At 43.8% G+C, this 12,221-nt stretch overlaps 1 protein-coding gene across 38 annotated transcripts in view; it reads right to left on the bottom strand.

The window, feature by feature from the left end:
- Positions 1-12,221, bottom strand: part of Rbfox2 (RNA binding fox-1 homolog 2) — a 227,604-nt gene that overhangs the window by 53,310 nt on the left and 162,073 nt on the right. For all 38 annotated transcript variants that reach the window (XM_029469575.2, XM_085831837.1, XM_029469577.2 and 35 more), the window contains one exon: positions 669-893. In XM_029469575.2, the coding sequence (XP_029325435.1) occupies positions 669-893 (225 nt within the window). The remainder of the gene's footprint in view (positions 1-668; positions 894-12,221) is intronic.

Raw genomic sequence — 12,221 nt, 5'->3', positions numbered from 1 at the left:
AACATTAAATAACTTGCCTAAACTTCTGAGGCCAGGCTGTCATTTAATCTCTAGTCACCTGAATCAACCCCAAACAGCTGGCAGAAGAGCTAAGCTCTCCCTCTGCCTGGGAGAAGATGAGAGCTGAGCTGTCCACTGCTGCACACTGCTGTGGAACTGTGCTTGCTACACTCCTAATGACTAAAGGTAGAAATGAGGAGTAAGGATGCGGTGATGCCTGGCTTTGGCTTGAGACAGTGAATTGATGGTGTAAGTATGCAGAGAAAGCACCCAGAACACTGCAACATCTGACATCTGAACAAGAGGAGAAGGAACATCACAGCACCCACGGCTGAGCAGGAAAACCAGGAGGGATGGGCAAGTCATTGAAATGGCCCAGAGTTCCAAGGAACAAGGAGGAGGCTGTGTGAGACAGCCTGTGAGACTGTGCAGATGAGGCTGGGTGTGAGGAAGTCATACAATGGAGAGTGCAGGAAGGCTGCTTCCAGACAGCAGTAGCGAGGTTTAGTTCAAACTCCCCATTGTCCAGCCACAAGGCTTAGGAAAGAACAGTCAGTACATGCATGCTGGGCAGTGAATAGAAATGCTAAACTAATTCAAAGCGCTTTCTTTCTGAGAAGGTAAAAATTTCACACGTCCTTCTACCTTGCATCTCCGACTTCACATACCGTGAGAGATCCATTCTGGTTGCTGGGTGAATTGCTACTCTGTTCTCCATGAGGCTGCGTACTCCCGTAGAGGGTCAGGTTATGTTCACTGGTCTGGCCGGCATAGTCCTGAGTGTGTGGCACTCCATATTCTGTGGGAATTCCATTTTGTGGAGGTGGTGGGAACGGGATGGTAGTAAAAGGCTGAACCATTGCGTCAGGAGTTGTTGTTGGCTCCTGGTTACCCTAGAGCAAGCAACAGAAAAGAAAGGGGAGTGAGTGAATAAGTCTTTATCACACAGGACTCTTAGCATGTTCTCTCACTATCCCCCACTCAGGAAGAGACTGCTAGGAGCACCAGATAACTTCATTTTTAAAAAAATATCAACTGATAAACTTAGTTTTATGTGTGCTTTGTCTGTGAGCATTATGGTATGGTGTGGAGTTAGGACAACTTGATTCTACATCCTCCTTCAACATGAGTCCCTGGGATCAAACTCAGATTTGGTGATAAGTACCTTTCTTTACCTGATGAGCCATCTTGATAGCCAAGAGCTTAATATTTAATCATCTCTTCCAAATCATTTGGTGCTCTGCCTGTACCCATAGTTGGCGGCAGAATATACTGCTTCCAAGGTCAAGACTGATTAGCATTTAGACAGGCGTGCAACAGACAAAAAAAATCAAACTAAGGTAGACTAATAGATGAGCAGAGCCTAAGGATTGCCTTTCAGAATTCTTCAGAAAGGGTCTATTAAGAAACATATGAAGCTTTAAAGACACAGTTTCCAAGTTTAGATTAGGACCAAGGAACTTGCCTCTGTCTCTGACGCTGCTCTTCTTGAACTCTTAACTGCCATTCTCCACCCCATCCCTGATGGGAGTGAGACTGTGGTCCACAAGCAAACAGCATCCATCATCCCACAGGGCCATTTCTGCCAGAGCTGGCTCAGTCAACTGAACAAACACATCAACTAGTGGTGGGGATCGGGAGCAGGTAATGCTTCTAGGGTAAACCCATAGTTTAAGCACAGCGAGATGGAGGGTGCAATCCTCCATCAGGGGGCAGGGCTCCTGTTGACTTAGGGAAATGTGACTGATAGCAACACTTACACAGCTGTCCATATGCTAAGTCAACAGACCTGGCCGGGCGGTGGTGGCACACACTTTTAATCCCAGCAATTGGGAGGCAGGGACAGGCAGATTTCTGAGTTCGAGGCCAGCCTGGTCTACAGAGTGAGTTCCAGGGCTACACAGAGAAACCCTAACTCAAAAAAAAAATAAATAAATAAATAAATAAAAAATAAAAAAACCAAAAGCTAAAACCAAACCAAAACCAAAACAAAACAAAAAGACAACAGACCTGGAGTAACGCTTTATGTTTTATAGCAATCACTCTACCACATATATTATGGCTATTGGTTTTTTGTTTTTTTTTTTTTTTGGTCTTTTTGAGACAGGGTTTCTCTGTGTAGTCCTGGCTGTCCTGGAACTCACTTTGTAGACCAGGCTGGCCTCGAACTCAGAAATCCGCCTGCCTCTGCCTCCCGAGTGCTGGGATTAAAGGCGGGTGCCACCACGCCCGGCTGACTATTGTTTTTATTAGAAATATGAAGTCATTTAACATTCTTAATAAAAATAATTTAAGAATGTTTTCTAATCAATTTTCAGTTCACATTTCAAAGTTTTAAGTTGAAAGGGAAATACAATGGTTCCCAGCCAACTTATGACAGTTGATAGGATTGCTTCTACGTCATGAAATGCTTTTAAAATATTTGTATCATTTTTAAAATGTATGTGTATGTATGTATCTGTGTATGTCCTTACAGAAGCCAGAAGAGGGCGCCAGACATTCAGGAGCTGGAGTTACAGGTGGTTGTGAGCTGCTTGGTATGGGTGCTGGGAACTCCCTTCAGATTCTCTGGGAGACCAATGCCTCATACTTCTTTCTATTGCTGGGACCAAAACCAACTCAGGGGAGAAAAGAGTTCATTTCACTTTGCAGTTCATAGTCTGTCATGGAGGCAAGACAGAGCACCTGACTTAATCAAGTGGTAAAGAATATTCTTGACATCAACCTTGGACTTCCACATGAATGTGCACGCATATCCATGTGCACCCACTACATATGAGCACACAGACGCAGGCAGGCAGGCAGGTGTTCACGCATGAGCGTGCGCGCGCGTGCCCCCCCCCCCCCCCCACACACACAGACACACACAGGCATAGGCACACGCACACAGCTCTAAAAGCAATTTCGTTTGTAGGGCTTAAGAAATGGCTCATCAGTTAAACGCAGGTAAGGGCCTGGGGCAGGAACTGATGGAGGAGCATTGCCTACTGGCTTGCTCCTCATTGCTTGTTTGGCCTGCTTTCTTGTACAGCCCAGGGCCACCTACCCAGGGGTGTCACCACGCACAGTGGCCTGGGCTTTCCTACACTAGTGATTAATCAAAAAAATGGCCTACAGTCATGTTTCCGGGTCAGTTTGATAGAGGCAATTCCTCAACTGATACCTCTTCCCACAGAACTCTAGTTTGTGTCAATCTGACAAAGACCAACCAGCAAGTATTCGTTACACACCTCTGGCCCCTATGCTTTATATTCTAGGCTAGGCAGCTAAGCACATAACACCTGGAAAGGTGAATTATTACCATCTTTCTAGGATGAAGTCCATGAGATGTAGAAAAGAGAAGGTATTTTTATTGTTGTCTTTACATTCCTTTCTCAACTTCATTCTAATTTTTCCATTTGGCAATCTTGACTCCAACTTACAGGCATAACCTTAACAGCAGGCTGCAAATTCTAAAGGTACCCCAATCAGACAGTCTCTCAATCACAAAAAGAAGTGCTTGAAAGAATATTCCCCAGTTTAACTAGGATGCCAAAAATATTTCTGCTTTTAAGCATTTTACAAACGTCATTGTTATTCCCTGGGAGCTTAGGTAGGCTCAGATTTCACCTTACTAAAACCAACCAGTCACTGGGAAGATGGTTCAGTTGTTGAAGTACTTGGAGCTGGGCAGGCAGAGGCAGGAGGATCCCTGGAATTGCTGGCCAGCCAGTCTTGCCAAAAGGTGAGCTGCAGGTTTGTACTGGCTAGTTTTGTGTGTCAACTTCACACAGCTGGAGTTATCACAGAGAAAGGAGCTTCAGTTGGGGAAATGCCTCCATGAGATCCAGCTGTAAGGCATTTTCTCAATTAGTGATCAAGGGGGGAGGTCCCCTTGTGGGTAGTGCCATCTCTGGGCTGGTAGTCTTGGTTCTATAAGAGAGTAGGCTGAGCAAGCCAGGGGGAGCAAGCCAGTAAAGAACATCCCTCCATGGCCTCTGCATCAGCTCCTGCTTCCTGACCTGTTTGAGTTCCAGTCCTGACTTCCTTTCCTTTGGTGATGAACAGCAATGTGGAAGAGTAAGCTGAAGAAACCCTTTCCTCCCCAAGTGCTTCTTGGTCATGATGTTTGTGCAGGAATAGGAATAGAAACCCTGACTAAGACAAGGTTCCATTAGAGATCCTGTCTCGAAACTAAGATGGAAAGCAACTGAAGAAGACACTGAACGTCAACTTACAGCCTCCACACGCATTCGCATATACAGAAGAACATCTGTGTGTATGCACCCACAGACATACACACATGCTCACAACGAGCACACGTGTACAGCAAAAAAACATGTATGAAAGCTCTCACCTGGGAGCCTGAGTAACAAGGCCTGTCAGATCTGCTGGCAAAGTGAATTTTGCGTATTTTGCCTATGTCTATGACAACAGGAACAAAGCATGTACATAAATAACTGTTACCAGGGCTGGGGAGATGGCTCACAAGTGTGAGGGTCCATGTGTGGAAACTCAGAACACAGTAATAGTTGTCTGGTGGCTTGAAGGCACAGATGGATCCTAGAGCATGTTGACTAGCCCAACTGACACTGTTTGCCAGGCTTGAGTGTGACCCTACCTTAAAGGATACAGTGGAAAAGCATGTGAAGAAGACTCCTGACATGACCCTCCGATCCTCCTATGCATGTGCACACATGTGCATCCACACAGACATGTGCATCCCCCATATTAACACACACATGTACAATGCATACCACAGACATATATACATGAAAAAGAAAGAAAATCTAGGCTCAATTTAAAAAGTAGCTTGTAAGGCTGAAGAAATAGCTCAGCACTTAAAAGTACTGGCTGTTCTTCTAGTACTAAAAGTACTATATTTACCCCAGTTCAATTCCCAGCACCCACAAGGTAGGTCACACCCATCTGTTAATCCAGTCCCAGGGGATCCAACACCTCTCCTTGCCTTCCACAGGCACCAAGCACTCATGGTGCATACACAGGCAAGACGCCCATACACATAAAATAATTCAAAAGCAGTTTATTGAAGAATGATGAAAAAAATGCAGAGGGGCTGGCGAGATGGCTCAGCGGGTAAGAGCACTGACTGTTCTTCCAAAGATACTGAGTTCAAATCACAGCAACCACATGATGGCTCAAAATGAGCCGTAATGACATCTGATGCCCTCTTCTGGTGTTTATAAAGACAGCTACAGTGTATTTATGTATAATAATAAATGTATCTTTGGGCCAGAGCAATCAGGGACTGAACAAGCGGTGCCGACCAGAGTGAGCAGAAGTCCTAAAAATTCAATCTCCAACAACCACATGAAGGCTCACAACCATCTGTACAGTTACAGTGCAAATCTTTAAAAAAAAAAAAAAAAGGAAATGCAGAGGAGTAAAACAGCTACTTAAACATGGAAGACAGACTCACAGAAAATCAACTCTGGCCTCAGCCACATACTCACATCTACTATGCTACTCTCAAGCCTCTTCAGTATCTGAAATCAGTCAAATTACCTAATATACTCTTCATATTTTATTTATTTTCTTATAACTGCCTGAAAAATCTAGAGGTAGAGACTGCAAGCATGGTTTCCTTGCCAATATTAAAGTTCCACAGCTGATACACGCAGTGGAAGTGGCTGGTGTCTAATTCTAAAATATTTCTGGTAAAGCTTAGAGAAGGGTAATTATTACCCAAAGATGTAAGATATTAGGTAACTTGAAGAGCTTTGGAGGCATACCTAAACACGGTGTCTCCATAAAACTTAATTTTTACATCTGGGTAAAAAGCCCAGTTCTTTTTTTTTTTTTTAAACTTATGTTTTTGTTACTTGGTAAATAAACAGCTAGGCTCCTTAAAAGGCTCACAAGATCAGATGAAATGATTATATAATAAAACGTCTACCAACAGAAAAACCTATTACCACTTAATGGAATTATAATTTAATTTCAACCAAGGATCTTTGCCTGCTGTGGTTATAAGAGTTAGCTAGAACACTGACCCCAGAGGTCAGGAACCAGTGCCACACACATAGCTCTCCACTCCCACCTCTTTCCTGACATCAGGCGTGTCCACAGTTCCTACTCAGAAACTCTGTTCAAAAACCTAGGTTGCCATCCTTCCTGTTAAGGTGCTTTGGTGGGGTGCGGTGGCTAATGTCTTCTGCTGTTCAGAAGCTCTGCTTCAGAGGAGAGAAGGGGACAGCAGCAGCAGCTTCCCCAGAGAGCACTGCCAGCCTTGTGCTTCTAGAGCGATGGCTGTAAGAGGAAGGCGGCAGCAGCTGCAAAAGCACACTGCCTACAAATAGAGGGCCAACTTCTCAATGGTGCCTACAGAGGGAGAGGCACTACCTTTCCCCAAAAGTGCACTAAACAGCAGGCCCAACTGTCTTAGAGAACCAAAGGACTGGACCTAACTAAGGTCAAGTGCTGCTTCCATGTGCATCGCTGAAGGCAGCAGAGCGGTCTCACACACTCGTGCACAGTTACTACAATAAAGATAAACGGGTAACATATTGCATCCTCCTGCCCCCGCCTTTTGACTTACTCCTACAGAAATGACAATACAAACTTCTCCCCCGAGGCTGAGCTTCTATCTCACACACCAATGAATATTTAAACAGTAAAATAAATATTTCAGAATAAAGCTATCTGGACCAATGGTCTCATAGATTTAAAGTGGCACACGCTGTCACAGTTTGAATGTCTCCAAACTCTCAAAAGTTCTCTTCCACCTCCCTTTTCAGCAGCACTCAATATCATGGATCATGCTTTCCATTAGCAACAAGACCATCAACTTTGGTTCTGCTGTTACCTGCTGCTTGGAAACAGAAGCGTCTCCTCCCCCTTTCCTTCTTCGGGTTACAAGTCTAGTCTTGTCAACATGATTGATGGTTTACGAAATCTATATATGATTATCACTTTTTCAAACAAAATTCCCACTACAATTTAGCTTACTATTTTTTTCATGGATAATTAACTTTACATCCTTCATATGTCAAAACTGGAATATTATTAGAAATAGTAACAACTCGTTCAGAATAAAACACTGTGGCAGGCCCTCAGAGTGTCTTCGGAATTATAAAAGAACTATGTTTTATGGGTGGTGCTCTCCTGTAGCCAATTTACTTATGACGAGGAAAAAAATTGTAAGATACATACAAAGTAAGAGGGAAAAATCTTCCCTATTCCTGTCTAGGGAAAAATGCATGTGTCTACAGTCCCAATTCTATTCTGGTTTGGACATTCTCTATTTTGCAAGTGAAGTTTCTAAGTTGGTTAGAAATTAGCTACAGACTTTTTCATTCTAAATTCTCCTTGCACAAGAGGCGGGTGGACACACAGTAGCATTTCTTTAGAGAATGCTTACTAAATTGATCCCTTACTCTGAAGTGCCATCTGTAAAAAAGATAGATGGGCAACTCCTCTTCCCCATCAGCTCAGGAGGGAACAAGTTCTCAGACTCAGTACTTGAGTCGGCATGATCACTGGAAGCTGAGAGCCCTGGAAGTTGTGTTAGGTACCACGGGAGAATGAAAAGAAAAGTGTGAGAGCTAGGAATGTACAGAGCTTGAGGTTAGCCTGGGCTACATGAGACTGTATCAAAAACAGAGGACTAAAGTGAGGAGACGTTAAGAGTACAGAGGATGGAAGAGGACCTGTATCCAGTTACTATACTGGGAAGGTTATAGCTGCTTGTAACTTCTTAGCTTGTAAGCTTTTAGGGACCTCATTGCCATCTTCTAGACTCCATGGGCATGTGTCTGTCTGTCTGTCTGTCTGTCTCTCTCTCAATCTCTCTCTCTCACAAAATTTAATCATAAATGTAAATGCTCTGCCCACTCAGCTCATTCTGACAGTGCCTCTGTCATGAGAGGGACACAGTCTCTGCTGTGGACAACCACCAGTAATTAGCCGCCCACTCCTTGCCCTTGAGTTCACTTTTTAGTAGGCACAGAAAAGTAACTGAAAACAAGCAAAGCAAAGACCAGGTGGACTGCCGGAAGGCAGGTGACAGAGGGACTTCTACCATCTGCAGGAGGCCAGGGACAGTGACATCTGGTCAGGTCTCTTTGGAAATCGAGGTAGCAAGATGTCTGTTTGGATGGAAGAATACTGCAGACAAAGGAAACACGGTACAGATGTCCAGAACAAGAGACCCAGAGGCATGTGACCAGCCTGGAATAGAGAGGCAAGGCACAGTGACAGGTAATGAAGTGATGAAGGTGACAGTGGGAACAAACTGGGAGCTGGGAGGGAGCTGGGGAAGCTGCAGCCAGTCCACCAGCATTCTGGCTTCTGTGGTCTGAGAAAGAGTTCAACACTAAAGGCTTTCTAACTCAGAAAGATCCTTGATAGTGATTTCAAAGGGGTTAGTTGATAAATCATTTTTCCCTTTTTAAGTTTTATTTTTGGGGCTGGATAGATAGCTCAGTGGTTTAAAAGCATTTCTTGTTTGCCAGAGGACCCAAGTGTGGTTGCTTCCATCCACACTAAGTAGCTCACAATTATTTGTTTACTTAATATATATGAGCCCACTGTAGCTGTCTTCTCACACACCAGAATGAAGGGCATTCAATCTCATTACAGATGGTTGTGAGCCACCATGTGGTTGTTGGGAATTGAACTCAGGTCCTCTGGAAGAACAGTCGGTGCTCTTAACCACTGAGCCATCTCTCCAGTCCCTCACAATTGTTTTTAATACTAGATCTAGGATCTGGCTCCTGCACAACACCAGACACAGGCACATACACATAAATAAAAAGCAACAGGACAAAACAAACAAAAGCAAAATCCTCCAACCCTTTATTTTTATTAAATGTGCCCATGCAGGTGACAGCATGTTCAGAGACTTGCAATGAGCAGCAGCTCTATCCCTCCCTCAGTCTTCAGGGGGAGTGGTCCTCTCTCATCATCTCTTAAGAGGCAGAAGTCCTAGGCCGGGGTCTGCAAATGCTCAGGCTGCTCCTAGACTTAGGCAGCCCAACAAGCTACAGTGCACCCCATATCCGGGGCCTGGAGGAAGGAAGGGACAAGTGAGTTTGTTCCATGCAAACTGAACAAATGAGAGGAAACAAAGTAGTGCTTTGTCAGCCTTTGATGAGGTAAGGAGGAAAGACGGAGGTGGGAGGAGCATACATACACACAATAATACATTAAAAAAAAAAAAAAGAATCAAGGAGTTGGGAGACCATTTAGCAGGTAAGAGTATTTATTGCTCTTCCAGAGAATCTGGGTTTGATTCACAGCACCCACATGGCTATTCACAACCATCTATAAGTCCAGTTCCAGGGGATCTAATGCCCCTCTCTGGTCCTTGTGGGTACTGTACAAGTGGTAGACAGACATACACAGGCAAAACCTCTCTCCACACACATCCAAATACAGTTGGATGTGTTGGAACATGCCTTTAATCCCAGCATTCAGGAAGCAGAGGCAAGCAGATCTTTATGGGTTTCAGGCCAGCTTGGACTACGTAGGGAGATCCAGTCTATGTAGTAAGACCCAGTCTCAAAACCAAATGAAACAAAAACACCAACAGACAATAAGAACAACAATAAAATAAGAGTATAGTTAAAATTTCCCCAAACATGTTGATCTGGTTCTTTGGAGAGAAGCAATTGTTTGTTTACCTTCTATACCAAAGAAAGAGGGTGGACCTGTAGGCTGGCGAAGTGCTTGGAGAGGCCTGGGCAGTGCCAAGCAGCTAGCCATCCACACACACAGAACCTTTGGCTGCTTTCCACCTTCATTTTATGCTGGGTGCACTCTCTTCACGAAGGCAGCTTCACAAGTCTGCTGCCAGGCTTTAGCGCCTCCTCCTTTTTAACCTATCTTTTTTTTTTTTTTCATTCTGCATTAATTTTTCCAGAACTCTGTTTAGCCCCCGTTATCAGCTATGCCACGCCCCACATTCTCCTGCTGACTTACACTTTTCCATGTATATTACTAGTGGATCACAACAGATGAGAGGTAACAGAAAGCATTCTAACCCAGAAGCCACGCTTGCGTTATTCAAGACAATCACCATTTTAAGCAAACTTTCAAATCTAGACTCCTCTGTAAGTGAGAAAAACTGGCTCCCTAAAAACAAATCGAGGTTTCAAAGGAAAAGGAATGGTGTTTGCTACAATTCTTGAGACAGCCCTTGTACTTAAGCGTCAGGAAATCTGGCAAACGGGCCAGGGAGACGCTAGTGGGGAAAAGCACTTGCTGTGTAAATGAGTTCAGATCAGTTTAAACTGATCCATGTAAACTCCAGACCTAGTGACGTGTGTCTGTGACCTCAGCGCTTCTACAAGTCACATGGAGGTAGACACAGGAGTCCTCTGGAAGCCTATGAGCCAGCTGGCCTGGGACAGATGCATAGCTCAGTGGCAAACATCAAAAGAGACCTTGCCTCAAACAAGGGAGAAGGTGAACAGTGAGGCTGCCTCTGACCTCCATACAGACAAACATATACAGTCATGTGTTGTGAACACACACCCCAAAGCCAACACTTTAAAGATTAAACTAGGTACAATGAGTCTGTGGAAAGAAAAGGAAAGGAAGTCTGTGGGAAGGAGGAGCAGAGTCAAGTGCATGCTTGTGCTTTAAGTAATGCACTAGCAGTTATTCTAAACTTTTGACAGACATGAAAGACTTGCAAGTATCTAAGCACTCTCAGGCAACAAGAGAAATTCAAGTATTTACTCATTAGAAAGTTTCCCCCTTAATGAATGCAATAGTGGCCTAGACAAGAATTGAGTCCAAAGAGGAAAATTATTTCTGTTGCCTCATTGATCTAACAAATGGATCAATAAGGCATGTCATGGACTCTGATCCTTCAGTCAGGAACAGCCAGGAAATACAAACCAGTGATTGCAAGATTTAATCCTTGTTCACAAGACAAATCAGAGAAGAAACCACCAGCAGGCCGCTTCCCCTGATCAGGGCAGCCTGTGTCCAAGGAAAGGAAGACGTGGACCAGAAAGGAAGGTACACTGGAACCAGTCATGGATTCAATACATCTAAGATGTAAAACACACCCAGATTTTTCTCTATATTTTCTGTGACAATCAAATCAATGCTCAATTTTAAAAGGTGGTGGTGGTGTGTGCACTGTTTCTTCTCCTTACCTGAATTTCACCATCCACATCAAAACTATACAGTTATTACTCAAAAATAAAAATTCAGCTTGGAGATGTAGGTCATTGGGTGGAATACTGACCCAGCATGTGCAAGGCTCTGGGTTTGAATCACCCCGGTACCTCGGGGGGGGGGGGGAAAGCGTATATAAATTATTTTTTAGCAAAGATTGACTGCCGGGGCTGGAGGAGTGATAGCACAATGGTTTAGAGCTCTGGCATTCTTTCCAGAGGACTGGGGTTCATTTCCCAGAACTCATAATGGCTTATAACCATCTAGTTATAACTCTAGTTCTAGGGGCTCATCAGTCACTGTACACACAATACTCAGACAAAAAAGTCATACACATAAAAAATAAATGAAACTAAGAAAAAAAGAGCAAGAAAGGAGCAAGAATACCTCCCTGAAAGTTGGACCATTACAGGTCAGCCATGTGTTAGCCAGCAGGACACACATAAGAGAACATAAGTTCTGGCTTCAGTCCTGCCTCTAGCATGTGCCTGAGCAACCCACAACCTCTCTGGAATGCACTCTGATTTTTCAATGAACTTCACTTGGGATTTAACAGTCTGTAGTTCTGTGATAAGGGGTCTTACTCAGGGAAAGAATCAAGTTTCTAGAAAAAGAAATGTGTTTGGTATATTATCATGTAAAGGTAAGCATTTTCTTTTGTAAGAGTCAGCAAAATGTTATTAAACAATTTATTTGTACCCCAGCTCAAATAGCTACAAGCTATTGCAGAGAGCCAATAAAGTCAGTCCTCCATACCCACAGGCACATCTATTCCCAATATGTAGACAAAGATGAGCCAGTTAAAGATGCACAGACCTTTCCCTTATCGTTATTCTCCAAAGACTGGAGGATAGCAACCGTTCACACTGCTTCAGGGATTATAACCCATGGTTAGTTTGATGGCATGCATAGGTTTTACGTAAACACATCACAGGGGTGGAACCAACTCCATTTCCTAAGTGCTAAGATTACAGGTATGTACACCATACCGTTTTATGTGCACTGGAGATCAAATTCAGGACACTGTGCACACTAACCAAGCACTCTACTGACTAATCCACAGCCAGCCCATGATTCAGTATTCTGAATAT

Source organism: Mus caroli, unplaced genomic scaffold (genome assembly GCF_978045245.1).
Source record: "Mus caroli unplaced genomic scaffold, Mus_caroli_1 scaffold_16, whole genome shotgun sequence".
NCBI lineage: Eukaryota > Metazoa > Chordata > Mammalia > Rodentia > Muridae > Mus > Mus caroli.
This window is presented reverse-complemented; position numbering and strand designations above follow the sequence as displayed.